The sequence below is a fragment of the Dama dama genome, chromosome 8 (genome assembly GCF_033118175.1).
Source record: "Dama dama isolate Ldn47 chromosome 8, ASM3311817v1, whole genome shotgun sequence".
NCBI classification, from domain to species: domain Eukaryota; kingdom Metazoa; phylum Chordata; class Mammalia; order Artiodactyla; family Cervidae; genus Dama; species Dama dama.
Genome location: NC_083688.1, coordinates 14,590,377 through 14,617,850, shown reverse-complemented (window position 1 = coordinate 14,617,850; position 27,474 = coordinate 14,590,377). Strand labels below are relative to the sequence as shown.

Sequence of the window (27,474 nt, the reverse complement as noted above, 5' to 3'; positions counted from 1 at the left end):
TGGCAGAAAGCGAAGAAGAACTAAAGAGCCTCTTAATCAAAGTGAAAGAGGAGAGTGAAAAAGTTGGCTTGAAACTCAACATTCAGACTGCTAAGATCATGGCATCTGGCCCCATCACTTCATGGCAAATAGATGGGGAAACAATGGAAACAGTGAGAGACTTTATTTTTTTGGGCTCCAAAATCATTGCAGATGGTGACTGCAGCCATGAAATTAAAAGACGCTTGCTCCTTGGGAGAAAAGTTATGACTAACCTAGACAGCATATTAAAAAGCAGAGACATTACTTTGCCAACAAATGTCCATTTAGTCAAAGCTTTGGCTTTTCCAGTAGTCATGTATGGATGTGAGAGTTGGACTATAAAGAAAGCTGAGCACTGAAGAATTGATGCTTTTGAACTGTGGTGTTGGAGAAAACTCTTGAGAGTTCCTTGGACTGCAGGGAGATCCAACCAGTCCATCCTAAAGGAAATCAGTTCTGAATATTCATTGGAAGTACTGATGCTGAAGCTGAAATTCCAATACTTTGGCCACCTGATGTGAAGAACTGACTCAATGGAAAAGACCCTGATGCTGGGAAAGACTGAAAGTGGGAGAAGGGAATGACAGAGGATGAGATAGTTGGATGGCATCAGCAACTCAATGGATATGAGTTTGAGTAAGCTCTGGGAGTTGATGATGGACAGAAAAGCCTGGCGTGCTGCAGTCCACAGGGTTGCAAAGAGTTGGACACAACTGAGACTGAACTGAACTGATGGCAGTTCTGTTTTCAGATTTTTTTGTTTTGTTTTGTTTTTTGTTTTTGTTTTTAGATTTTTGAGACACCTCCACACCGTTTTCCTCAGTGGCAGCACCAATTTACATTTCCACTCACAGTGTATGAGGATTCTCTTCTTTTTCATTTTCTTTTATTTATTTATTTTTTGGCCACACTGTGTGGCTTGTGGGATCCTACTTCCCTGATCAGGGATAAAAACTGGGCTCTTGGCAGTAAGAGCATGGAGTCCTAACCACTGGACCACCAGGGGAATTCCCTGAGGGTTCCCTTCTTTTTACATCCTCACCAACATTTGTTACTTATAGTCTTTTTTTTTTTTAATGGACCAGTTATTTAATTAGGTTGTTCTTAAGAAGTTTAGAACACTATTTTGCAAGGATGAATTCTATTTGTGAGAGCAAACACAGAGTGGAATTATCCCTGGAGCTGAGGAACAGCTTTGATTCTTTGCAGAATCTGTGAGTACACTGCTTTCTGATCACCCTGGCACTGCTCTGTAATTTTGTACTTCTCTCTCTCTCCCTGTTGAAGATCTCACCTTCCTGGTGCCTGGCTTACGTAGATTTTTTTTTTTTTTGCCACACCAATGGGCTTGCAGAATCTTACTTTCCTGACCAGGAATCAAACCAGTGCCCCCTGCAGTGGACATGTGGAGTCCTAACCACCGGATAGCCAGGGAAGTCCCCTTCTTCTTGAAGTAAGAATCAGTGAGATGTTCTGGGGCCTTCATACCACTAGTATCCATTTTGGTGGAGGTGACAATGACAAATTTTGTTCTATACCCAGGAACTCAATTGAGGGGACCCAATCACAAGTAGCAAGCTACTGCTCACCTGTTTCAGGGAACCAACACTCTGCATGCAGTTTTCTCACATGTTACTGAAGGGTTTTTGCCGAGACTCAACAGCTTTCGAGGCCCATCTTCAGTAGAATAATACCTAGGCAGTTTGCAAAGTTTAATCACTTGGGAAACACCATTCTTGGGCTTCCCTGGTAGCTCAGGTGGTAAAGAATCTGCCTGCAATGCATGAGACCCAGGTTCAATCCCTGGGGCAGGAAGATCCCCTAGAGAAGGGGATGGCAACCCACTCCAGTATTCTTGCCTGGAGAATCCCATGGACAGAGGAGCCTGATGGGCCCCAGTCCATAGGGTTGCAAAGAGTCAGAAAGGCCTGAAGCAACTTAGCATGCACACACATTCTTGTCACCACCAACTAGTTTTGTGACAATAGCAAGACTGTCAGCTTTTTCTTTGCAGCTTGGATTTAGCTGCTGAATACTTCCTCTTGTACAAGGCTTTTCTGGAATACATAGCTGATTGGGAGTATCTGCCAATTCCTCTGACCAGGACAGGATTTCAGCGGCAGTAGGGTTGCCCTTCTTAACATTTTTAACTCTGCCACCAGAATCAGCCTTCTTGGCTTCAGGTTTTTCCTCCTTTGTATCTGGCTTCTCAGCTTTTTCACCTGCCATCTTTCAAGATGGGAAAGAGCTACTTGTGGTCTTTTTGATGGTAGTCATTCTGACAGGTGTGAAGTGATATTTCACTGTGGTTTTAATTTGCATGTCTCCAATTATTAATGATGTTTAGCATCTTTTTCACATGCCCATTGGCCATCTGTAGGTCTTCCCTGAAAAAATGTCTATTTAGGTCTTCTGCCCATTTTTAATTTTTTAATGTTGAGTTGTATGAGCTATTTATATATTTTGAATATTAACTCCTTGTTGATAATATCATTAGCAAATATTTTCTCTGATTCAGCTGGTTGCTTTTTTGTTTTGTTGATAATTTGCTTTGCTGTGCAAAAGCTTTTATGTCTAACTGGGTTCCATTTGTTTATTTCTGCTTTTATTTCCTTTGCTTTAGGAAACAGATTGAAGATAATATTGCTATGATTTAGGTCAAAGAGTGTTCTGCCTATGTTTTCTTTGAGGAGTTTTATGACGTCCAGTCTTACATTTAGGTTTTTAATCCATTTTGAGTTAATTTTTGCATATGATGTGAGAAAATATTCTAATTTAATTCTTTAACATGTAACTGTTCAGTTTTTCCAGCACTATTTACTGAAGAGATTTTCTTTTCTCCATTGTATACCCTTTCTTCCTTTGTTATACATTCAGTTCAGTTCAGTTGCTCAGTTGTGTCCGACTCTTTGCAACCACATGAACCACAGTACGCCAGGCCTCCTTGTCCATCACCAACTCCCGGAGTCCACCCAAACCTGTGTCCATTGAGTCGGTGATGCCATCCAACCATCTCATCCTCTGTCGTTCCCTTCTCCTCCTGCCTTCAATCTTTCCCAGCATCAGAGTCTCTTCTAGTGAGTCAGTTCTTCACATCAGGTGGCCAAAGTATTGGAGTTTCAGCTTCAGCATCAGCCCTTCCAATGAATATTCAGGACTGATTTCATTTAGGATAGACTGCTTGGGTCTCCTTGCAGTCCAAGGGACTCTCAAGAGTCTTCTCCAGCACCACAGTTCAAAAGCACCAATTCTTTGGCGCTCAGCTTTCTTTATAGTCCAACTCTCACATCCATACATGACTACTGGAAAAACCATAGCCTTGACTAGACAGACCTTTGTTGACAAAGTAATATCTGTGCTTTTTAATATGGTTTCTAGGTTGGTCATAACTTTCCTTCCAAGGAGTAAGCGTCTTTTAATTTCATGGCTGCGATCAATTGACCATAAATGTGTAGATATATTTCTAGGCTCTCTATTCTGTTCTATTAACCTGCGTCTCTGTTTTTATGCCAGTATCATGCTGTTTTGGTTACTGTGGCTTTGTAACAGTTCACAACATCTTCTCATTCTGGTTTTGAGTTGTGATTAGAAAGAGAGTTTCCTCAGGACTTCCCTGGCTTGGGTTTGGTCACTGATCAGGGAACTAGGATCCCATCCCACAATGCCATGTTGTGCAGACAAAAAAATTAAAAAAAAGAAAGAAGGAAGTTCTCCTCAAATTCTCTGCCAAGGATTCATCTTCCCTAGGTTTAGTTCTTACCTTAGTGGTCTCAGTAGGAAGCAGAGGACCACTCAAAGCATTTGCCAGAAGAAGGTTGTTTTTTTTAATTTATTATTTTTTTTGAAGGATAATTGCTTTACAGAATTTTGTTGTTTAGAAAAAGGTTTAATGAAGGAACTATTTACAGAGGTGTGGGCACAAATAGTGAAGCACCCTGGGGCTCACAACAGTGGAAGAGAGTCACTAGTCTCAGGGCCTGAAGAGGTAAGGGAGGGAGGCTTGTTAACGAACCTGGCCAGACTCGTATCCATGGTCGCAGGCCACTCAACAGGAGCTGTGACTTTTACTGGAGGAACATGCTAAGTCGCTTCAGTTGTGTCCGATTCTGTGCGACCCCATAGACGGCAGCCCACCAGGCTCCTCCGTTCCTGGGAGTCTCCAGGCAAGAACACTGGAGTGGGTTGCCATTTCCTTCTCCAATGCATGAAAGTGAAAAGCGAAAGTGAAGTCGCTTAGTCGAGTCAGACTCTTCGCGACCCCATGGACTGTAGCCTACCTGGCCCCTCCGCCCATGGTATTTTCCAGGCAAGAGTACTGGAGTGGGTTGCCACATAGTACCTGCCAAAATCATAGCATCACTGACTCAATGGACATGAGCAAACTCTGGGAGAGAGTAAAGAACAGGGAAGCCTGGCCTGCTGCAGTCCACGAGGTCGCAATGTGTTGGACACAACTTAGCAATTGAACAGCAACAAAAAATCACAGTATTATAAATATCCCGGTCTCACTCTCCTCCTTCCCTCTGATCCCCTGCAATGTCTCCTACTGGCCAAACTTCACCTGAAACCATAAGGCAAGGAGGCCAAGGTCGGCAAGAGTCAGCCCCTGGACACAGGACAGGGCAGAGAAGCACAGAGAATTCAGGGTATGCAAAGAGTAGGAAGCCAGGGGGGTTCTCTCCTAGTGAACTCGGCTTTGTGGAGGGGCTGAGAGGCAGAGGGCTGTGTTTGTCTCTCTAAGCGGCCTGACACTGTAACACCCCTTCTCCTCTTCCAGGCCCAAGTTACTTCGACCAGGAGGCTGTTCCCAGGCCTGGAGTTAATCTCTCCCATCCCTGGCTTCCTCAGTTCTCAGTGCCTAGCCCATCACTCAGCTCAGTGATTTGGCATTATTCTCTGTAGGGGTTTGTCTCCCCAGGGGACACTTCTAGCATCCTCTTCACTGTCAGCTCTTTGCAGGCAGGGCCTTGGGCCAAAGAAGGCCATTTGCTCTGACTTAGGGCCCAGCACAGGATAAGTGTCCATGTTGGCTGAGTGAATGGAGTCCTGTGGCCTCACCCACCTCCCTCTGCCTTGGTGTACACAGCCTGGGCACATGGGTATATCTGTTTCTTTGAGTTCTTTGGTGGCGAATGGCCCAGACCTGGCACACAACAGGCACCAAATGTTGCCTGAACTGGCCTAGGGAGGATTATCCTTCTTTCCTTCATTCATTCAAGAAGTTTTTGAGATTTTACCACATACCAGGCCCTCTGCTGGCCCTGGGGACACAGAAGTGTTCTTCATGCCTTCCATTCTAGTGGGGGAAGCGGAAAAGGAAGGAATGGAAAATGAACAATACTATTAAAGACTGCAGTACATGTTTAGAAAATAAACAAGGTGACGGGACACACAGCAAATGGATGGACATTTATGTGGGGGATGGGCACATCAGGGAAGGCCTTTCTGAGGTGATGACATGTAAGTTGAGACCTGAAGATGAGTGAATGTGAAGACTGGAAGGGTATTCCAAGCAGAGGGAACAGCAAAAACAAAGAGCTAGAGGTGTTTCTGGGACCCCAGGGGATTCAGTGTTTCAGCCTGAAGAAGCGGGTAGGAGGAGACTGAGAGAGGTTAAGGAATCAGTCCTGGGGGCTGCCTGGAGCCAGGTCCTGGGCTGGGGGTTGGAGGGGAAGGACAGCCCTTCTCAGTGCCATCCTTTCTGCCTGTTGCCTAGCACCACACTAAACAGTACTGCTGGCAGACCTTCCCCGAGCTCCCTCAGCTCCCTCGGACTGGCAGCGGCTGTCAAATGACTAGCCCCGGAGGCCTTGCCAACCTCCTCCCCTGGAATATTTTTGAGGTAAGTCAGAAAATGACCAGCAGCCTCCAAAACCTGACTTTTTCTCGTGCATACCTTACAAGGGTATATTTGGCTGCCCTGGGTGTTAATCCCCCACCCCCTTGCACTAGACAGAGAGATATAAATATACCACCCCAGGCAGCACACTCAGAAACATGGATTAATGACCATATAGTTGGGGGCCCCAGTCACACTCAGAAGACACATCATATAGCTGCTGTAAGCACACTCTCCCACACCCACACACTTCAGTCCCCAGTCTCTCGCAGGCACACAATCACACACACAACTATATAGATGCCCCACAACACAGTCACAACAGCCAGCCTCGCAGACAGTCCACAACCAGCACCATCACCACTCACATAATCACTCCCCTATGGTCACACAGTCACCTACCCATATACAGCCTCACAGACGTGTACCCCCCAGTCATCAGAGTCACATGTGGACACACAGTTCCACAGTCTCCCTCCCCACACAGTACACACACAACCATGTGGCATGCACACAGCCAGCAGGCCTACAGATCACAACACCCTGGCCCACAAGTGGTTCCACACGGCCGCCCCACCCCCACCCCTTACTCAAGGCCTCTCTGATTAAACACATCCAGCCCCTCGGCTTGTTATAGTGCCTGGCATTCCTCTGCGATTGAGTCAAAGACCTCCCCAGACAGAGGGGCTAAGTGGAAAAAAAAAAAGGCATCGGGAGGGAGCATGCCAGAGGCCCAGGTCTGGGAAGGGGCCTGGCCGCTTCCGGCTCAGGGACCCAGACAGCCTTCAGTGTGGAGCTTGATCCTGACCTTTGGGGGGCTAAGGGCCTGGGGGAGGGGTCACGCCTAGGAGTGGACAGAAGCGGGGTGCAGGGGGGGGGTGATGACAGGTGGAACAAGCGGAGAGATCCCCTAACCCTCGCAGCGTGAGCGGGGGGAACAGAAAGCGGGGTTACATATGGACTCAACCTTCCCACGTGGTCCTCCCACCGCCCTGCCCCAGGCTCCCGACTGTCCCCAAACGCAGGGGGTGTGGTGTTGTCCCCCCCTCCTCCCTCCAGCCCTGGGCGACAGCTGCGGGGGCACAGCGCTCAGGCGAGGGGTACCGCAGGGCGCCAGGCGGCGGCGGACACCCTCGACCTCCTTGCGGGCGGAGCTCAGGGTGCCGGCTCCCCCGAGGTCCTCAACCCCACACCCTGTCCCCCTCCCGGGCCGGCCCGGCAGGAAGAGCGCCCTCCTAAGGCTGCAGAGCCACCTTCCTCCCCGGGCCCCTGCAACTGGGGACACTCGGACGGGAAAGATGGGGAGAAAGAAGACTCGGGAAGACCCCGAGGTGGCGTTTTAGAGACGCCGACCTCCCCTCCCACACCTTCCCCCCCACCCCGCGCTGGTCCCGGGAGGGGCGGCCTCTCCCCGCCCCCGGGCCGCGAGGCCCGCTCCCTCCTCCCGCGGCCGGAGCCCGGGCCAAGTGGGCGCGCCCGGCCCCGGGCCGGCGGATCCGGTGTCGGCTGCAGCTGGCAGTGCGGCTGGCGGGCGCGGGCGGCCCGTGGGGCCGACTATTAATACCGCGGCCGCCCAGGCCGGGTAGCGCAGCCATGGCCAGCCCGGAGCCCCGGCGCGGCGGGGACGGCTCCGCCCAGGCCGCGAGGTAGGAAAGGACCTTCTCAGGCCCGGGTCACCACCCCCTCCTGGGGAGGGGGTGCTGGGCGGATCCCTTCTCCCCAAGAGCGCCTTTCGGCAGACTGGGGCGGTGGTCCAGGCGCGGGTGGGGCACAGGGCGGAGCCACCCGCCAAGGGTGATAGGGGAGCCTGGCCCGGGGCGAGGCGGGGGCCGGGGGTTCCGACACCTCCGCTGGTCTGGGGGCTTTTCATAACTCCCCCTCCCCCTCCCACGGGCGATGTGAGGATAACCCCTTCACATTAGCCGGCATCAACCATCAGATGCCGGATGGCCCATAGTGGCCAAAGACCCTCCCCCTTTACTTTCCTTCCTCACCCCAAATGCAGCTGGACATGGAGCCCTCCAAGTCGCTGAATTGGCCGTGTGGAAGAGACTTGGTGCATGGTTGGGCGGCTGCCAGCTTGGAGTTGAGAGTCTGTTCAGGCAGCTCATTCTCTCTGGTCTGGGGCCTGGGAGGGCGTCGGGGGAGGGTCCCCAATCCCAGACCAGCAGGAGGGCCTTGGCTGGCCAGGGGCCCTGGAGGGGAAGCCCCCTCCATCATCCGCACTATCAGCTTGCCCCTGGTGAGGGGGAAGGGACCTGTGGCTGAAGGATTTGGGGCGAGTAGGGAGCGTTTCTGCCCCAGGTCAGCCTGTAGCCCTGGACTTCCTCTTGTACCAAGAGGTGTAAGTGCAGTCACACCCACCTGTCACCCCTTCCCTGTCACCACCGCACGAAGCTGAGCCGAGTTTCACACATGCACTCACCTGTAGTGTTCTACACACACAGCCAGCCACACACCAAGCCAGGCCTGCGTGGTGTCACAAACACGCCCAAGCGCAGCCCTGATGGCCGGGGTTGGGAGCTGCTGGGATCCTACAGGGGAACGGACAGAGTGGCAGAGGCAGGATGCTTGGAGCCCAAGGAGGCCAGAGGTCAGAGGCCCCAGCCGAGCTGGCTGCCTTGCCCCTAGACCTCCTGTAGTCTGCTTTAAAAAATCACTTATATGTTGGGCTGCCTTGGGTCTTAGTTGCAGCATGTGGGATCTTCATTGTGTTGTATGGGCTCAGTAGTTATGGAACTCTCTAGTTGCAGCATGCAGGTTTCGTGCTCTATGGCATGTTTCATTAGGGGAACTGTAGTTCCCAGCCAGGGCTTCCTGGTGGCTCAGTGGTGACAAAGTAGGAGATATGGGCTCAATCCATGGGTCAGGAAGATCCCCTGGAGAAGGAAATGGCAATCCACTTCAGTATTCTTGCCTGGGAAATCCCAAGGGCCGGAGAGCTGGGTGGGCTACAGTCAATGGGATCTCAAAAGGGTTGGACACAACTTAGCGACTAAACAACAACAAAGTTCCCCAACTGGGGATTGAACCCTCATCCCCTGCATTGCAAGGCAGATTCTTAACCACCGGACCACCAGGCAGGTCCCCCCATAACCCACTTTTTCCCAGCTCTTTAGAGAGAGGCAGCTGAGTGAAGGCAGCACCTAGCAGAGGCCTAGCACTTCGGGGGAGGCGACTGAGGCAACACGGTGTGTGGGAACAGCATTGCCTGCAAGTCAGGAGACCTGGACTCTACATCCAGTCCTGCCACTTGACCTTGGGCAAGTTTCCTCCTTGGAGCTCAGTCAGTTGCCGCTGCCTACATCCACAGAGCCCCGCCCTGGGATACAGAGAATAACTGTGCTTGTCGTTAGGAAACGGACTATCAGGGGAGACCGACAGATGCACTTCTGGAATGCAAAGCACTTAGTGCAAAGATGAGCTGCATATAAAGTGCCTTGAGAACACAGGAATGGGAGTCAGCTGGGAAAGGCTTCACAGAGGAGGTGGGGTTCCAGCAGGATTTGAAAGATGAGTAGAAATTTATTAAGTAAATAGATATAAATATATTTTGAATGCTAGGGCCGAGCTCTGTTATACCTGCTTTATCTGTTAGACCTAACGCCTATTCTATCTAAGACGAGAGTGGTAAAAAGGAGCCCTGGCTCTAGAGCCAGACTGCCGGCCTTCAACAGGCTCTACCACGTATAAGTTGTAGAACTCTGAGTGAGTTCTTTATTTGGTGCTTTTTGGTTTCCTTATCTATAAATTGGGATAAACCCTATAGGTCAGATGGTAAAGAATCTACCTGCTATGCAGGAGACCAGGGGTTCGATCCCTGGGTCAGGAAGATCCCCTGGAGAAGGAAATGGGAATCCACTCCAGTATTCTTGCCTGGTGAATTCCAAGGATAGAGGAGCCTGGCGGGCTACAGTCCATGGGGTCACAAAGAGTCAGACATGACTAAGTGACTAACACACACAAGTGAGTGTTGTATAAATGAGTATTTATGGAGAATGCTTAGAATACTGCCTTGAATGCAGTTACGTCATTCCAGGGTGGAGGACTCAGCTGGAAAATGATGTGAGGGCAGTCTGCTGGCAAAGCAGGGACTCTGTTAAAGATCTGGGTAGGTCTGGCTGGCTGAGCAGGTGCATCCTTCTTGGTTCGAGGAGCTCCACTTTTCCAGGCAGTGTAGGACTCATCTCTAGACAGGCAGTATACAATATGCTCCCAGCTGGACCCTTTAGACATTGTGGGGTAGGAGTGGGAGGTGTAAAAGTTAACACATGTTCTGAGGGACTTCCCTGGTGGTTCAGTGGCTAAGACTCTCAATGCAGGGGGCCCGGGGTTCAATCCCTGGTCGGGAAACTAAATCCCACATGCAGCAACTAAGAGTTCACATGCCACAACTGAAAGGTCCTGTGTACACAACTAAGACCCAGCATAGTCAAATAAATAAAAATAAATATAAATAAAGTTAATGCATGTTCCAGAAAGTCAAGCATTGGGTGGGCTGTGGGGAGTAATTCAAGATGAGGCTGAAAAGTTATATCGGGGCCACATCTTGAAGGGCCTGGAATCTGTGTGAAGCAGTTCACTCTCTATGGGTGAAGTGGACCGAGATGGTTTGCTTTATATTAGAGCAAGTTGTAGCATTGTCAAAACTAGACTGGGATAGGAAAGAAGGCTTATGGGAAGGCTGGTACAAGAGTGCAGGTGAGGGGTGATGACTTGGATGAGGGTCCTGGCAGTGGGCTGAAGAGGAGGATGGAGACTGGAGACTTTCTGAGATAGAAATATCAGTTTTTAGTGAGTAGGCTGTTAAAAGACCACTTGTCTAAAAAAAAAAAAAGACCACTTGTCTATCGACAGAAGTATGGATAAAGAAGATGTGGTACGTATATACAATGGAATATTACTCAGCCTTAAAAAAAGAATGAAACAATGCCATTTGCAGCAAGATGGATGGACCTGGAGGTTGTCATACTGAGTGAAATAAGTCAGAGAAAGACAAATATCATATGATATCTCTCACACATGGATCTTAAAAGAATGGTACAAATGAACTTATTTACAAAATAGAAATAGAATCACAGATTTAAGAAACAAACATATGGTCACTGGGGTAGTGGGGGGAAGCAGGAGGAGGGATAAATTAAAGATTGAGATTGATGAATACACACTACTATATATAAAATAGATAACTAAGAAGGACCTACTGTATAGCACAGGGAACTCTACTCAATACTCTGTAATGGCCTATATGAGAAAAGAATCTTAGTAAAGTATATGTGAATAGATAACTGATTCATTGTGCTGTACAGTAACACAACACTGTAAATCAACTATATCCAATAAAAAAATAAAAAAAATACAACACTGATATACAGCCTGCTATACAGTGATATATTTCTCTGAGCTGGAGAATACAGGTGTAACAAGTCAGAGAGAAGGATAATTTGTTGGCAGTTGAGTCTGAGGTGCCAAGTAACTTCAGGTGTTACTTGGCACCTGAAGCTTGGCACGTTAGGTGAAGATACCTGAAAAAAAAACAAAACACTCCATGTCTGGTAATGGGAAGTGAATGAACTAGGTGATCGTTGAGCTGTCTTCAAGCTTTAGGTTTTGCTGGAGGTGCTGGGATTGAATGAGGCCAGTGATGTCTGGGGCCTGGTGAAGCCACACTTTCGTGGTTTCCCGAGCGCCATCAGGGGGTTACAAAAGGGAAGCCAGGGATTCCTGGGGTGTAGAGAGGAGGACTGAGAACACAATGATTTAGAATAAAAATAGTCTTTATTGGGAACATGAAACTAAGAAATAGAGCTTAAAACCTGGACACAAATAAACCTTTCTAATACAAATCAAATTCTTTGTTTGATATGTGAGGTTTTTCATTTACACTTTCTATCCAAAAAAATTTTTTATTCAGATTTAGTCTGTTTTATAACTGGCACTCTCTGAGTATTTGAGTTTCCTTGAACAAATTACTTAATCTCTTTAACCTCCATTTCCTGATCTGTAAAATGTGAATAATAAATGTAACCACCTCATAGAATTGTTATGAGGATTAAATGAATCGATATATGTAAAGCATTTAGAACAGGGCCTGGCACATATAACAGGACCTTTAAAAGTGTAATTTATTATTTCCAGAGTATTTTATATTTTCAAAGAATTGCTCAGAGATCCAAGGTAAGTAAGATGCATTTGAAACAGAAAAGACTAAAGCCACTGGAGGGCCAAAGCAGCAGGAGAGCATTCCTCAACAGGAACCAGAAAGCTAGCAGGCAGCTGGAGCTGGGTTAAGGGGCTCATGTGTTAGAAGCACAGAGTCTGAATTCAAAAGCATCTGACAAGCTAGAAGGTTGGGCCAGTTCTAAGATGAGGTTTTTTAGGAACAAGAGATATGGTTTTAAAGCACTTGTTGTGAAAAAGTCTTAAGGATTTTACTCAAACTCAGCATTTATAAAGAATATGAGGGACTTCCCTGGTGACCATTGGTTAAGATTCTGCACTTCCAATGCAGGAGACACAGGTTTGATCCCTGGTCAGGGAACTAAGATGCCACATGCTGCATGGTGTGGTCAAAACAAGAATATGATAGAGCTGCCCTATATGTTAAGGGCATCTTGACTACATCAGTAGGAGTATAGGGTCCAGAGAATCACTGCTCAGAGTACACCTGGACTCTGCTTCCTATACCCATCCCCAAGGGATAATGAATCTGTCAACTTGGAACCTGTAAGAAGTAACCCAAATGAGGAGGGTACTGGAAACCTTGGCATGCATGGAATACTTAAGGATAAATCAGTTCTCTTTATTTTATTCATTTGTGGCTGTGCTGGGTGTTTGTCGCTGTGTGTAGACTTTCTCCAGTTGTGGCAAGCGGGGGCTACTCTCTAGTTGAGGTGTGTGGGTTTCTCATTGCAGCAGGTTTCAGTAGTTGTGGCGTGGCATGTGGAATCTTCTCGGACCAGGGATTGAACCCGCATCCCCTGCATTGGCAGATGAATTCTTAACCACTGGACCACCAGTGGTTGTAGTCCCTCTTTATTTTTTAAATATTTATTTTATTGAGAGTAGTTGATTTGCATTGTTGTGTTAATTTCTACTGCACAGCCAAGTGATTCAGTTATATATATATATTTATATATATATACTTTTTCATATTCTTTCCATTATAGTTTATCACAAGATATTGAATATAGTTCCTTATGCTATACAGTAGGACTAAATCAGCTCTCTTTAAGTGTTCAAAGAACTGACATGGGAAAGAAATTAGTGTCTGATTCTAGAAAGAAGAATCAAGTCCAGGTGAAAATTGTGGGGAAGATTTTACCTCAACACTAGAATTTTCTTCTGGTAATGGAACACAGAGTGGCTCAGGTGTGGTTTCCTGTCCTTTGATGATTTGTAAGCAGAGACTCCACACTTACCTCGTGGGGATGGTGTCAGATCTGAGCAATGGGCTGTGTTGTGGTGGACTGATGGAGGGAGGGAGCAGACAGCTGCCCTCCGAGATGTGAGAATTTGCTACAAGCTAGGCTTGTGTGTCCTGGTGGCTCGTCACAAACCCTCCCAGGACTGTGACTGCCCTCTCACCTTGTCGTTTCTCTTGCAGGGAAACAAGACCAGAGGTCATGTCTCCTCTTCAAGAGGAGAATCCTGCATCCCTGTATGAGCTGGGGACCTGGAACCCAGAAGTTACTCTGTCTTTGGAGGGGACCTTGAACTTAGAGGACATTCTCTACCTGGGGGACACAGGTGACCTTGATGAGGCTCTGTACGTGGAAGAAACTGAACCGCAGGAGACGCTGCACATTGAGGAAACCAGGACGCCGGATGAGGCCCTGTACCTGGAGGAGCCAGTGAGGCTGGAGGAGGCTTTATATGTGGAAGAGCCGGTGAAGCCGGAGGGGGTGTTAAATGTGGAAGAGCCCGTGAAGACGGCAAGCCCAGAGCAGATCGTTTATGGGGGAGACATGGTCCTGAGCGAGGAGAAGGCTAACCCCAAGGAGAGCCTCCGAGCCGGGCCGAGTCCCAGCACAGAGGGGAGCCTGAGCATAGAGGACCTGGAATTGCTGGAGGGGCGTTTCCAGCAGTGCATTGAAGCCGTGGCCCAGCTGGAAGAGGAAAGGGATCAACTCATCCATGAGCTTGTGTTGCTCCGGGAGCCCGCCCTGCAGGAGGTGCAGCAGGTCCACCGGGATATCCTGGCCGCCTACAAACTGCATGCCCAGGCAGAGCTCGAGAGGGATGGGCTGAGGGAGGAGATCCGACTGGTCAAGCAGAAGTTGTTCAAGGTGACCAAGGAGTGCGTGGCCTACCAGTACCAGCTGGAGTGCCGCCGGCAGGACGTGGCCCAGTTTGCCGATTTCCAGGAAGCGCTGACCACCCGGGCGGCCCAGCTCTCAGAGGAGCTAATCCAGCTCCGGGAGGCCTATCAGAAGCAGGAGGAGCAGTTACGGCAACAGCTCGAAGCACCTCTGAGTCAGAGGGATGGGCACTTTCTCCAGGAGAGCCGGCGGCTCTCTGCCCGGTTCGAGAGCCTCATGGCAGAGAGCCGCCAGGGCCTGGAAGAGGAGTACGAGCCTCAGCTGCTGCGGCTCCTAGAGAGGAAAGAAGCTGCGGCCAAAGCTCTGCAGAAAACCCAGGCCGAGATCCAGGAGATGAAGGAGGCCCTGAGACCACTGCAGACACAAGCCCAGCAGCTCCACCTGCAGAACAGGAACCTGGAGGACCAGATCACCCTTGTGAGGCAGAAACGGGACGAGGAGGTGCAGCAGTACCGGGTAGGCCCACTGGGCATGGGAGGAAGGCCAGTCTTTTAGTTTAGGGAGGAAAAGGGGACTGGGCCAAATGTCTGTGGGCTGAAGGATGCTAGCTTATGTGAAGTGAAGTCGCTTAGTCGTGTCCAACTCTTTGCAACCCCATGGACTGTAGCCTACAAGGTTCCTCTGTCCATGGAATTTTCCAGGCAAGAGTACTGGAGTGGATTGCCATTTCCTTCTCCAGGGGATGTTCCCGACCCAGGGATCGAACCCAGGTCTCCCGCATTGCAGGCAGACGCTTTACCGTCTGAGCCACCAGGTGGCTAGCATATGTGGGAAGAGCAATTTGTCCCATGGGCCAGTCACTTGCTTCTTTAAGCCATTTTCCATTTCATTCATTCAGGCCTGCTAGGGCTGACAGTTACCTGCACTCTTAGTTTCCATGACACTTTTACATCAATTATCTTCTTTAACCCTCCATGTCAACTATTATCATTTTTCCTAGATGAGGAAACTGAGGCCCAGTGAGTCAGAGTAATTTGAACTCTAGTCTGACCAACCCCAAATATTTAAGTGCTCTTTCCACAGCACCATTTTCCGATTCTGAGTGAATCGCCCTTGGGTTTAGATAGAGCAGGAGGGAATGAGGCCAGATAGAATTCCTTCTTTCCCCTCCCCGGTATTCACTCTCAAGTCCCACCTATCTGATCTCTGTTTTGAAGTTTTCCAGTCTTAAAAAGCTGGGATGAAATCTATAAACCTCTATCCCTCCTTTTCCTTTTTTGTGCATTTGTCACCATTTCAATCGTATTCAAGCTATTTCTGATTGTGAGCCAGTCCTAATCCCTTTTAGAACAAAATGGGATCTAAACACTACGTGCATAAACAGTTCTCTCTCCCCCACAGACCGAGCTTTCAGAAGGTAGGGAGTATGTTTTACTTATCTCTGCCACCAGGCTCAGAGTATGCATCAGTTAAGTCTGACTTCCTTAATGCTGGGCGCCATAAGACCACACTGTGGTGCTTTTCACAGCAGTATTTTTGTCTTTTGAAACACACATTTTTTTGGATGAACTTAAAAATCCCAGAGATTTCGACTTATCCATAAGGAAGATGTCCTCTGTTGAAAATGGCTGCATTCACTTCACTGAAGATTTTGTCAAGCTTTCTATAGCTTATATTATTAAAACGATAGGGTTTGGGGGTCATAGTATTGAATGCCTTCAAACTATACGTATTTACTCACCCAACAATGACCCCCACCTCCACTGCACTATTTTTTTTACTGGGTCATAATCTAGTGAAAGGGTGCTAATTATTTTTGCATAAACAAGTACTATTCTTAACAGCTGATACTCAATCAGATGTTACTTTAATAACTGTAACCCAGGGTAGAAAATAACATGTGATTTAAGAGAGGTACAGATAAGAGTGCTATGGGATAATGAGATTATTTTTAGCCATGGATTAAATCAGAGAACCTGTAACAGAAGACAGTGTTATTTAAGTACTGAAGTATAGGCAAGATCTAGACCAGTGCTGTCCCAACATAAATATAAAGCAAGCCTCAAATATCATTTTAAATTTTCTAATAGCCACATAAAAGAGAAATAGGTGAAGGTAATTTTAACATATTATTTAATCCAATAGATATAAAAATATAATTAGTAACTTGGCTGCAGGCAAAAGGTGAAAAACTGAGAGGTGAGTTGAACTGTGAAGGTAGGTCAGGGCAAATCCTATTAGACTTTAAAATCCAGCCTAGGGAGTTTGGACTTTATTCAGTGGTCAGTTGGCCCCTTAAAGATATTTAATCGAGGGATTAACATGATCCTCGCTCTTTAATTTTTTTAGTTAAAAAATGTATTTACTTTTGGCTACACTGGGTCTTCGGTGCTGCATGTAGGCTTTCTCTGGTTGTAGTGAGCAGGGGCGACTCTAAATTGCGGTGCACGAGATCCTTGTGGTGGCTTCTCGTTTGGGAGCGCAGGCTCTAGGCCCAAGGGCTTCAGTAGTTACGGCTCTTGGGCTCTAGAGCAGGGCTCAGGAGTTGTGGCCATGGGGACAGTTGCTCTGAGCATGTGGAATCTTCCTGGACCGGGGCAGGCAGATTCTTAACTACTTGACCACCAGGAAGTCCCCCTCGCTCTCCTTTAAGAAACATTATTGGTGGCAGTGTGTAAAATGGGCTAGAGACGAGAGGCAAGGGAGACTGATTAGGAACTACTACAGGTAAGGGGAAACAATGGTAGCAAAATAAAAGGAAGGGAAGCAAGAATGAACATAGAATAATTTTGACTACAGAATGAGCAGGGCAGAGAGGTGAGAAGTCAGAGGATGCTTAGATTTCAGACAAGGCTAACTCACATGGTGATGCACTAAGTAGAGAATCCTTGGGATTAGAATTTCCTTATATAGTGTTAGAATTCTAGAACTGTTTCCCCAGTGATTTGCATCACTATACTGGATTTGTTTCAGATTTGATTATCTGTGCAGCTTTCCAAAGATCACTCTATGAGAAACAACCCTGATGAAAGTCTATTTCTATACCACAATTAAAGTAGGAAAAAAGGTCTGAAAGAGATAATTCTTCTTTCTGAAATGACTTCTTCCTAAGCTGTTTGCCAAAGGCCATGTATGGCATCTGATTACTTTTCAAGGGTACACCTCACACTGGTGACTTTAAATTTGCTTTCATCACTATCACCCATTCATTCAACAAATATTTAGCCAATTTTTTTTGTGTGTGCCAGACAATGAGCTATGTGCTGCCAAGAGATGCAAACTCGTGGTAAAGGGTAGGGGTGGCGGACAGTCACGGTCCTCAAAAAGTTTATAGTTCAATTAAAAAATAATAATAAACAAAAGGAAATTAAAAAAAAAAAACAGAAAAAGAACCAAAAAGAAAAAATTAATGATTAAAAAGTTTATAGTACAGGAAGGAGATAAAACTTCCTAAAATCTAAGACCTCCTGATCTAAGTGTGTAAAGTGTGAGTTTTAAAATCAATGAAATAGCTCTTCCCTTCTGTGGCCATCGCTGAAGCGCCGGCCGCCAAAATGAAGTTCAATCCCTTTGTGACTTCTGACCGAAGCAAGAATCGAAAGAGGCATTTCAATGCGCCTTCCCACATTCGCAGGAAAATTATGTCTTCTCCTCTTTCTAAAGAGCTAAGACAGAAGTACAACGTTCGATCCATGCCCATCCGAAAGGATGATGAAGTTCAGGTTGTACGAGGGCACTACAAAGGGCAGCAAATTGGCAAAGTAGTTCAGGTGTACAGGAAGAAATATGTCATCTACATTGAATGAGTGCAGCGGGAGAAGGCTAACGGCACAACTGTCCATGTGGGCATTCACCCCAGCAAGGTGGTTATCACCAGACTAAAACTGGACAAAGACTGCAAAAAGATCCTCGAACGTAAAGCCAAATCTCGCCAAGTAGGAAAGGAAAAGGGCAAATATAAGGAAGAAACAATTGAGAAGATGCAGGAATAAAGTCATCTTGTCTACAGCTTTCATTAAAAACTGTTAAAATGAAAAAAAAAATAAAATCAATGAAATAATTAACATGCTTCAATGTGATAGACAATGTAATAGTTGTAGGAATAAAGCATTGTACTGATGAAGCAGGTATAATTACCCTTGGGGAAATAAGGGGGACATTTCCTATGAGGATTAAAAATAGCTAGTGTATAATTGAAGTTCTTTACATGTAATAATTCATTTAATTCTTACCTCTGAGATAACTATTGGTCACCATTTGAGAAACAAGTAAACAGGTGAGTCAGAGAAGTCATTTGTCCAGGGTTACACAACTAGGAAGGGATGGAGGTGGGATGTAACCCTGGGAAATCTAGTTCAAGTTCACACTACAAGGTGTTTGAGCTGAGTCTTAAAGAATGAATTCATTGTGTTGACAAGGGACAAAGACCATTCTAGGCCAAGGGAACAGCTCATAAAGCATGAAAACACAGACATGTTATGGGAAGTGTGGCTGGACCGTAACAAATCTGAGGAGTGGATGAGGCTGGAGAAGTAGCATGGGACCAGACTGTAAAGGGCTTTATGTATTCTTTAGGTCAGTGGTTTTCCTAAAAAGGTTTTCTTCAAAGCCACAGACTCTTTCCCCAAAACAATGTTATATGAAATGGCAACATGTAAACATAAAAAAAAAAAAAAAAAACAGGTAAAAGTAGAGCTACTAACTAAAGAGTGACACGTCCACTCCAGCCTCCTCCTGGGGTTTCATGGAAAAGTTTGAAGACCATTTAAGAGTCCGCCTATCTATGTATCTGGACTTCCCAGGTGGAGCTAGTGGTAAAGAATTCGCCTAGCAATGTAGATGTTAAAAGACATGGATTCAATCCCTGGGTCAGGAAAATCCCCTGGAGGAGGGCGTGGCAACCCACTCCAGTATTCTTGCCTGGAGAATCCCATGGACAGAGGAACCTGGCAGGCTACAATCCATAGGGTCGCACGCTACTGAAGCAACTTAGCACCCATGCATCTATATTATCTCTACTTTTGTATCTATTTATGTGAAGGCAATAAAGCAACTGTTAGAGTATAAGCTCTAAGTTAATGGCAAATCCTGGCTCTACCACTAACTGGGAAACCTTGGACAAATTACTAGCCTGTGGTTCGGCTCCTTCACATGTGAAATGGGATTAATGGGTCTGCTGCAAGGAATGAGCTTGTTAATAGTATCTGTAAAGCACTTCTAATGGTGCACTCTAAGGGGCAGTGTGGAGGGCAGATTGAAAGAGCCTGGAAAGACCACTTAGTGGGAGGAGAGAGATGTGAGGTAAAATGGGCAGAATTTGGTGACTGGTTGCAGGGGGTGGGGTGAGTTTGCTGAGAATGATCAAGTTTTTACCTTGAAGTTGGAAGACTTCCAGTGCCAAAAGATGGAATATGCTTACTATCTGCATGCTTCACACCAATAAGCATTATATGGAGGGTGCCAGACATACTAAGATCTAAGCAGCTACAGTCTGATTGGGAGTTAAAGATCCCACATGCTAGGCAGCGTGGCCATAAGAACAAAACAAAACAAAAGCCACGTGTAGCTAGTGACTTCCATACTGGACAGTCTAGACTAGAGGAGTAATGGAGGTCCTAGTTAGAAGTGAGGGTCAAACTAGCAGGAGTCTGAATGCCAGACTAAAGAAAGCCTATGAAAGACTGAATGATAAAATGTGGGGTGTTTTTTTTTTTTTTTTGGCCATGTGGGACCTTAGTTTCCTGACCAGGGATTAAACTCGTGCCCCTCTACAGTAGAAGCACAGTCTTAACCACTAGACCACCAGGGAAGTCCTGATAAAGCAGTTTTTAAAATTAACCCAATGATGCTACATAGAATTAAGAATGGAGACTGTCCTTCATTTCTGTCACGGTAGTAATGCTTCATTCTGTGACAGCGTCTCCCTGTCAAGAGCTTATTAGTGACAGTACAGATTGTCTTTACAAGCATGTTCTTTTGTATATCCAGCAAATGACAGGTTTACTAGATAGCAAGGCTTGAGAAACTGGGGCACAGAGGTATGCAAATGCTTTTAGATAACATGCTTAGATGGTAAGGCCCCATCTCTGCATGGTGCCAAAGTATGGTTGTGTTGGATGGAGCTCAGTCACATTTGACTCTTAGTGACCCCATGGACTATAGCCTGCCAAGCTCCTCTGTCCATGGGATTTCCCAAGCAAGAATACTGGAGTGAGTTGCTATTTCCTACTCCAGATCTTCCCACCCAGGGATCAAACCTGAGTTTCTGAGTCTTCTGCATAGGCAGGTGGATTCTTTACTACTGTGCCACCTGACTAGGCACTAAAAAAAGACCTTTGAACAATGTATGATGAAAGCGGAGATTCAGCTAACAGTATCAAACACTGCAGACTGACATGCCTCAGGTATACCAAGGATGACTCAGAGAACAAATTATTTAGATCATTCTATTTAGAACATGCTTCCCTGTTGGCTCAGTTGGTCAAGAAACCCCCTGCAATGCAGGAGACGCAGGTTCAATCCCTGGGTGGGGAAGATCCCTTGGAGAAGGAAGTGGCAACCCACTCCAGTATTCTTGCCCGGCAAGTCCCATGGACAGAGCAGCCTGGTGCGCTACAGAGCCCATGGGGTTGCAAACAGTTGGACACAACTAAGCGACCACCAAGAGTATGTGCCCGAACTGGATTCCAAGTTTACTATTCTTCAAAATCTGAAATGAAGTCACTGCCCCTTAAAAATATGCCTTCCAATTTCAGCACTCCCTTTCCTTCCCAACTCCCCCATGCTTTCTGAGGATCCACGCCAGCTAGCAGCCAAGCCACAGACTGACTTGCTGACATCTTCCTTAACGTCATTCCGCAGACATTAATCTGCAGAGAAAATTTGTAGAATGATCCCGCCTGGTTTTGGCATAATGGGAAAGTTATCTGAGACCCAAGGGCTTCCAGGGCATAGCACCTTCATTTTCCAAATTAGCACTTCAGAACAAATTGCCCTGATATAATAAGCAAAGGATACAGGAAATTAACAACTATGATACCCTCATTAATATAGCATCTACCTGCATGTCATGTTGTGGTAAGTACTAAGTAAAGCTATGTCTGACTTCAAGGAGCTTTAAATACAGTTATTCAAAGATACCTGCTTACAGTTGTAGGGTACTATAAAAACTGATTATCTTAATGGAAACAAACTTCACATTAAAGGTCTATAAAAATTCTTAGTTCACCAATTAGATGGTCAAAATCCTCCCCAGTACTTCAGGCAAGACTGCTTTTGGGTCACCATTTTCAAAAACATCAAAACACGTTCTCTGAATCTCATTTTCTCAATCTCAACACTGCTATGGAAATTAAATAGTGTGTAAAGAAATGCTTTATAATAATGGACGTCAGGTTTTTATTGTTTGGCTCATTAGAGATGTGCTTGGCCCTCATGCAGGAACAGCTGGAAGAAATGGAAGAACGACAGAGGCAGCTAAGAAGCGGGGTGCAGCTCCAGCAACAGAAGAACAAAGAGATGGAGCAGCTAAGAGTCAGCCTTGCTGAAGAGCTTGCAACTTACAAGTCAGTTTTTTGCTGCTCCCCAAATCTCAACCAACACTAGCTGAGGGGATGGTGGGGAGGGCAGATGCTGCTCATGAGAAATTTCTCTTGAGAGTGAAAAGCAGAAAAAAAAAAAAAAAATTGGGGGAAACTGTCAAATTGTGCTCATCCATGAACAGAAGGAAAATGGTTTGTTTTTTTTTTTTTTGAAGGGCTATGCTACCTAAGAGCCTAGAACAGGCTAACGCTCCCACTTCTGAGGCAGGTGGAATCGAGACACAGTCTCAAGGTGATACTTGTGGTTACAAGACTGGTGTCTGCCTTGTCGCTTTCCTAACAAGACTAATGCTTCAAAAAAATATTGTGTCTATTAACAAATTACATCATTTAGAAATAACAGGAGGACACATACCTCCAAGTTGCCTGGTTCAAGTATTCAGGCTTCCTTTGCAATGTTTCAATTTCTAGTAGGACTTAAAACACGCCGATTGTCACCAGGAAATCCGGAACCGGATAAAACATCTAGGCTCTACGCATTCTTACTTTCCTCACCCTACCTGACCCCATCTGCTATTCATAAACAGTTTCCTTAGAATAGCAGAGAGGGCAGTTAGGACATCTAATTCAGACTATGACTAAGAAGGCCAAGAAGGCTAAAGTAACCTGTTAACAAGTGATTTAAAAAGCTGAAGAGGGTGTTGTTTATAGACCAAAGGACATGATTATTGCTTAGTTTGTGAAACAAGCAACATACCTATCCAGTGATTCTTTACATTCCAATATGTCCTCATATTCTTTATAAAGTCCTAGATTCTCTTGGATAAAGACACTAAAGATTAAAAAAGATGAAATTAGGTACTAGATTAAGTCCATAAGTTTTTACTAATTTCCTAGTTAATCCTACATCTTGGATACAAATTCTTAACTATTATAACTGATGCTTTTCCTAAATTACTAGGTTTTTTTTTTTTTTGCTCCTCTGCAGTTTGCAAGAGTTCCCAAATAAGGATTGAATCCCAGCCACGGCAGCGAAAGCACCGAATCTTAGCAACTAGACCACCAGGGAACTCCCATACTAGAATTTTCTTCTACCGTGTTTTATCCAGGCATAACACACCATGCTTATTGTTTGAGATTACTAGAACCCTGTAAGTGAAGAAAACGCGCTGCTAAACACCTTTGTGTGGATCAGATGAAAAGTACAACTGGGAGAAGGCAATAATTAATCCAAAGAATCAAAACTACAGAATTTCAGATCTTGTAATACCTGTGTAAAGTTAATGTGGGCAGATGAAATTTTTAGCGAGCCCCTACCAAAGTCATCCCTGATTAGATGCAAATCACTCTAGTAAGCTCTAACATATCTGCACTAAGCTTCAGAAATTTCATTGTTAAAAACTTTGTAACTGGGAATTCCCATGGTGGTCCAGTGGTTAGGACTCAATGCTCCGGGGCCTGGTCAATCCTTGGTCAGGGAACTGAGATCCTGCAAGCCACACAGTGCAGCCAAAAAAAAAAATCCACAAAAACTTTATTATATACTGTATTATTTTAAGTTGCAAAGTTTAAACTTATCCTTTTTTTCTCTCAACCTTACAGGGGCTGTTTAGAAACATACTGCCGAATCTGTAACCAAGAAACAAAAAAAACTTCTTAGCAAAGGATCACTAAGTACCCTCTGGACATACTTTTTTCTAAACAGAGAAGGGAGTGTCATGGATTTGGCAAGCAGTTCTCTCTGGGAAAGTTACAGATACTGGCTGGCTGACCTGTTTAAAAAGATTCTAGGGCTGGCTGGAGGCAGAATACTGTCAGTCCACTCTTTGCTGTATTCTATTTCATGTTACTGGTACTGATCTCAGTGCACTGAGGAATGGAAAAATGAGTCTCCTGTCAGTCATCAGCAACCTTCCACAGGCACACGGAGTAAAGGATGAATGTGTGGACACACTCTAGTATTGTGAAAAACGTAGCTTGCCTTGTGTTGACCCAAACCAGAAAGTTTTTCGGGAACACAGGTGAAGTAAAAAAGGCACCCTATTTTCATTACAGTTGACTCTTGAACAATGTGGGGCTTAATCTGCACATAACTTAGTTGGCCCTCTGTATCAAAGATTCCTTCACCTCTGTGGATTCTGTTATTTACTATTGAAGAATATCTGTGTTAAGTGGACCTGTGCACTTCAAACCCATGTTGTTCAAGGGTAAACCGTATATGGTTTACAATCTGGATCCTTTTGTGCCGTGAGTGTTATACTTTAACTGAATTCCTTTACAGTTTTTAAATCTATGCCGATTCATGTAGGTTTACTCTTGTGTCAAGGTATTTTCACTATACTCTAGAAGAACTACTCACTTAAAAACAAACAAAAAAGAACCAATCCAGCTTTCCCAAAATATCTTACCTTATGAAAATGATTTTGGGTGAGAGTGATCTATTCAGTTAGACTGGGTGTTTGGCAAAGAACCAAGCATTTTATCTGGTTATGGTACTTGGCTTTCAAAAGCCTACTTTTTTAATCTCTAAGTACAGGCCCCAGTGAAATACACTGAGGAGATTCAACCTCTGTGAGAAAAGGTCAAACACCTTTTCAAAATTTAAATTCTGCCTTAAATTCTCTCTGCCACACTGCCTCTAACATTCTTGAAAGTTCATGTGGTTCTCTAGAGATAAGATTTCAAAAGGATGTTATTTTTACCAAAGCCTCATCTGTACACCTGATGCAGGATTTTAGTCTTTCGCTTCCCTGGGGAAGGGGTAAAGCTCTTTTCTATACCTCTGGGTCTACTATATTTAATTCTGCTCTTGGTAGTCAAAGACCACAGAAAATAACTGTCATCTGAACAACTCTTCTCGAAGCCAGAGACTGGTGTTTGATGAATGTTGTACACTAAATAAAACCCATCAGCATGGGGTTATGTAGAAAAGCAATTTATTCCATTATAAGCACTTACACAGTTAGTCAAGGAGAGTAACAGGCCTGCTGGTGAAACAGGTCACCCAAAATAGAGATGGTATCAAACTAGTGGTCAAGGACTAACTCCTTAAAAAAAAAAAAAGCAACTCTTATCCAGGATTAATTTAATTTTAAAAACAAATACAAGCTATTGATTCACTCTTCTCAACTTAACTGACAGTCTACCTGTGGTGTAACTGTCAGGTAAAACATACATCTTTACAACTTGGTGGTCCCAAGTGTTTTTTAAAAACCATTTCACAGAAAGGAAAGAAATAATATGAAAACAGCTCAAGAAATACACTAACAAGCAAAAATATATGGGGAAGAAGGAACACATTGTTTTGACTTAACTGAATCAACTGAGAGGAGACTGGTCTATGTAAGGAAATGTGCATCCTGGAAAGTTTGGCGTGTAGGAATTTGTATGACTTGAATCTCCCCTATTTCCTGAATAAAAACAACATCTTGTAGTATTTATACTTCATGGCTCAGACACCTACCTCACTTGGCTCTATTTCTTACTCACTCTAGCCTTTACTTAAATGAGTCTGAAAAACTTGGGGATATAGCATAAGAAGAAAAATAACCACACACAATATTCCCCCTTTTGTGGCTACTTTTAGACCTCTGTTACTAGAAAATTTCTAAAGAAAATTTAAATATAAGTCTGTGGCTTTGCTGAATCAAGAAGCCCCCAGTTAATATTTAGAAAACACCTTCTGTTTGGACTAATAACATTGTTGATAGAACTTATTATAGAGGGATAACCAAACAAAGTCTGTGTCTCAAAACCAGTGTTAAATCAATCTCAGAGTTGAGAGGAAGAAAAGGGGAGTCTAAAAATCACAAGTGCAGACATGATCTAAGATCCTTGTCCTTCTGGATCCACACTTCCTTCAGGGTCTTCATCATTATAAATGTTCTCTGCCTGCCAAAAACAAAGAGAAAAGGGTATTGAGTAAACATGAAGGTTACTTCTTGAAGTTAAGGCTGAAAATAGATGAGGCCAGGAAGACAGTCTGTGGGGTATATAGTCTGTTTTAACTATTCAACTCTGCAGTGGTTTGCTAAAAGCAGACATAGACACCTGCAAATGGATGAATATAGTTGTGGGCTAATAAAAACAGGCAGTTGGCCATATGCCAACCACCTCCCCATTAAGATATTCCCCAAAAACTGAAGTATGGTTACTGTTTGTCTTGATAATCAACCTTGAATCTTTTTTTTCAACCTTGCATCTTTTAATCAGACATTAATCATAAGTAAAAACAACATAAATGTCCATCAACTGATGAATGGATAAATAAAAGTAGGGTGATGGCTGCCTAGTACTGGGTGGACTAGAGGCAAACAGGAGGGATGACTACTGGGTATGGGGGTGGTTTCTGGGTAACTAACTAGTGATAGTTGCACAATTCTGTGACTACACTAAAATTCGCTGAATTGTACATGGACGAAGAAAAGAATCCTCGGGCCGCAAAAAAACCATGTTTCAAAATCAAATCTCAATTTATAAATATTTTTAAAAGAGAAACTGTTCTTGCATAAAGTAAACTCTACATGTACTACTTGGCTGTTCTTAGTATCTACTATGCACGAACCACTAGGACAGATGCTGCAGAGGATGGGATAGTCGTAGCTTATAACTTGACTACAGGGACAAAGAATGTATACAATTGTGTGAGCAGTCTGACAACAGTTGTGTGGTATCTTTTCCCCTGACACCAATGGGGTGTTGAACAGTTCAATCCTGATGCTGACCACCTGAAGGCAGATCTGTGACCAAGGGCTCACGCCCACAAGACTTCAGACGCCAGTGTCAAGCTCTGATAGCTCAGGCTACCCAAGCACTTTTTGTCCCACTTGGCTGTAAATTTTCTCACAACCTTGCCGCCCCCCTCTGCCCCAGTTTGGGCACAAGGGGCTACTTATAAATAGCAATAGAGACTCCTGCTACTCAGGAAATCTCAAGAGTACAAGCATTCCCTAAACATACCAACCACATTTTGGTAAATAGCCTTCTATCAAATAGTTACATATAATTAAACGTAAGACTAGAAACCCAAATTTTAAATACGAGGAAATTCTATCATGCTGTTCTACAATCTGCTTTTTTCCAGCTTATCAGTGTATCATGAATAGCTTACAAAACTAGTATACTTCTTTTTGATACATAATATTCCAAAGTATGGATGCAGAACATGTGTTAATCTCATAGGACACAAATATTCCCATCTTACTTATTTTTGATTAATAGCCTTAATAGGAAAGCTCTGAATATCAAAATGTTTTTCCTCATGCTGAGCCAAAATCTCACCTCTGGCACTTGCTTCTTCCTGGTTCTAGATCTACTCTGAGACAATTTAAATATTTCTTTAGAATAATTTTCATTTATTCAGCCACTGTCATTTAAAAGTCATGCTATTGTTTTTTAAACTGTAGTAAAAGACACATAACACAGTTTATCATCGTAACCATTTTTAACTGCACAGTTCAGTGGCATTAAGTCCATTCACATTGTGTGTGCAAATATCACCACCATCCATGTCCAGAAGGCAATCATTTCTTGGATTGCAACATTATCAGACATTACAATTATTTTTATTAAATCTCAAGTGCTCTGAAAATTCAAAGCAGGGTGATCACCTTCAACTGGGGCATAAAAAGGCAGGGAATGTTTTTGAAATCTAGGCAAGTTTCATGGAGAAATGGTTCTCTTTGATGTTGACATTGGGACAACCAGATAAGAGTAGCCACTTAATAATGTACAGGTGAAGTCACATGGTGGGAGTAAACTGAATAGAGCTGCCAGTTGTACTGACGTGTATATAAACACAATAATACTAGGT

At 44.8% G+C, this 27,474-nt stretch overlaps 2 protein-coding genes and 2 pseudogenes across 3 annotated transcripts in view; 2 read left to right on the top strand and 2 right to left on the bottom strand.

The window, feature by feature from the left end:
• Nucleotides 1–1,134: 1,134 nt before the first annotated feature.
• Nucleotides 1,135–2,250, bottom strand: LOC133060382 (large ribosomal subunit protein eL6-like; annotated as a pseudogene).
• A 5,149-nt stretch (nt 2,251–7,399) lies between these two features.
• SYNC (syncoilin, intermediate filament protein) lies at nt 7,400–25,104 on the top strand. Of its 2 annotated transcripts, XM_061148472.1 has the most exons (5): nt 7,400–7,506; nt 13,467–14,637; nt 21,562–21,686; nt 21,878–21,954; nt 23,265–25,104. In XM_061148472.1, exons 1-5 carry the CDS (start codon nt 7,454–7,456, stop codon nt 23,273–23,275), a joined length of 1,437 nt encoding a protein of 478 aa, XP_061004455.1. In that variant the 5' UTR covers nt 7,400–7,453; the 3' UTR covers nt 23,276–25,104. The 2 variants fall into 2 exon arrangements, with proteins under 2 accessions (XP_061004455.1, XP_061004456.1); XM_061148473.1 differs by lacking the exon at nt 21,878–21,954.
• Nucleotides 17,607–18,185, top strand: LOC133060766 (large ribosomal subunit protein uL24-like; annotated as a pseudogene).
• The window catches only part of RBBP4 (RB binding protein 4, chromatin remodeling factor), a 15,898-nt gene continuing 13,005 nt past the window's right edge, over nt 24,582–27,474 (bottom strand). The window contains exon 12 of the mRNA XM_061148474.1: nt 24,582–25,553. Within this exon, the coding sequence (XP_061004457.1) occupies nt 25,488–25,553 (66 nt within the window). The 3' untranslated portion in view covers nt 24,582–25,487. The remainder of the gene's footprint in view (nt 25,554–27,474) is intronic.

Bases quoted from the DNA above. Each gene is read 5' to 3' on its own strand.
- SYNC (XM_061148472.1), top strand. From the start codon at position 7,454: ATGGCCAGCCCGGAGCCCCGGCGCGGCGGGGACGGCTCCGCCCAGGCC. The intron at 7,507-13,466 runs GTAGGAAAGGAC...TTTCTCTTGCAG, and splicing joins GGCTCCGCCCAGGCCGCGAG to GGAAACAAGACCAGAGGTCA. The intron at 14,638-21,561 runs GTAGGCCCACTG...GCCCTCATGCAG, and splicing joins AGGAGGTGCAGCAGTACCGG to GAACAGCTGGAAGAAATGGA.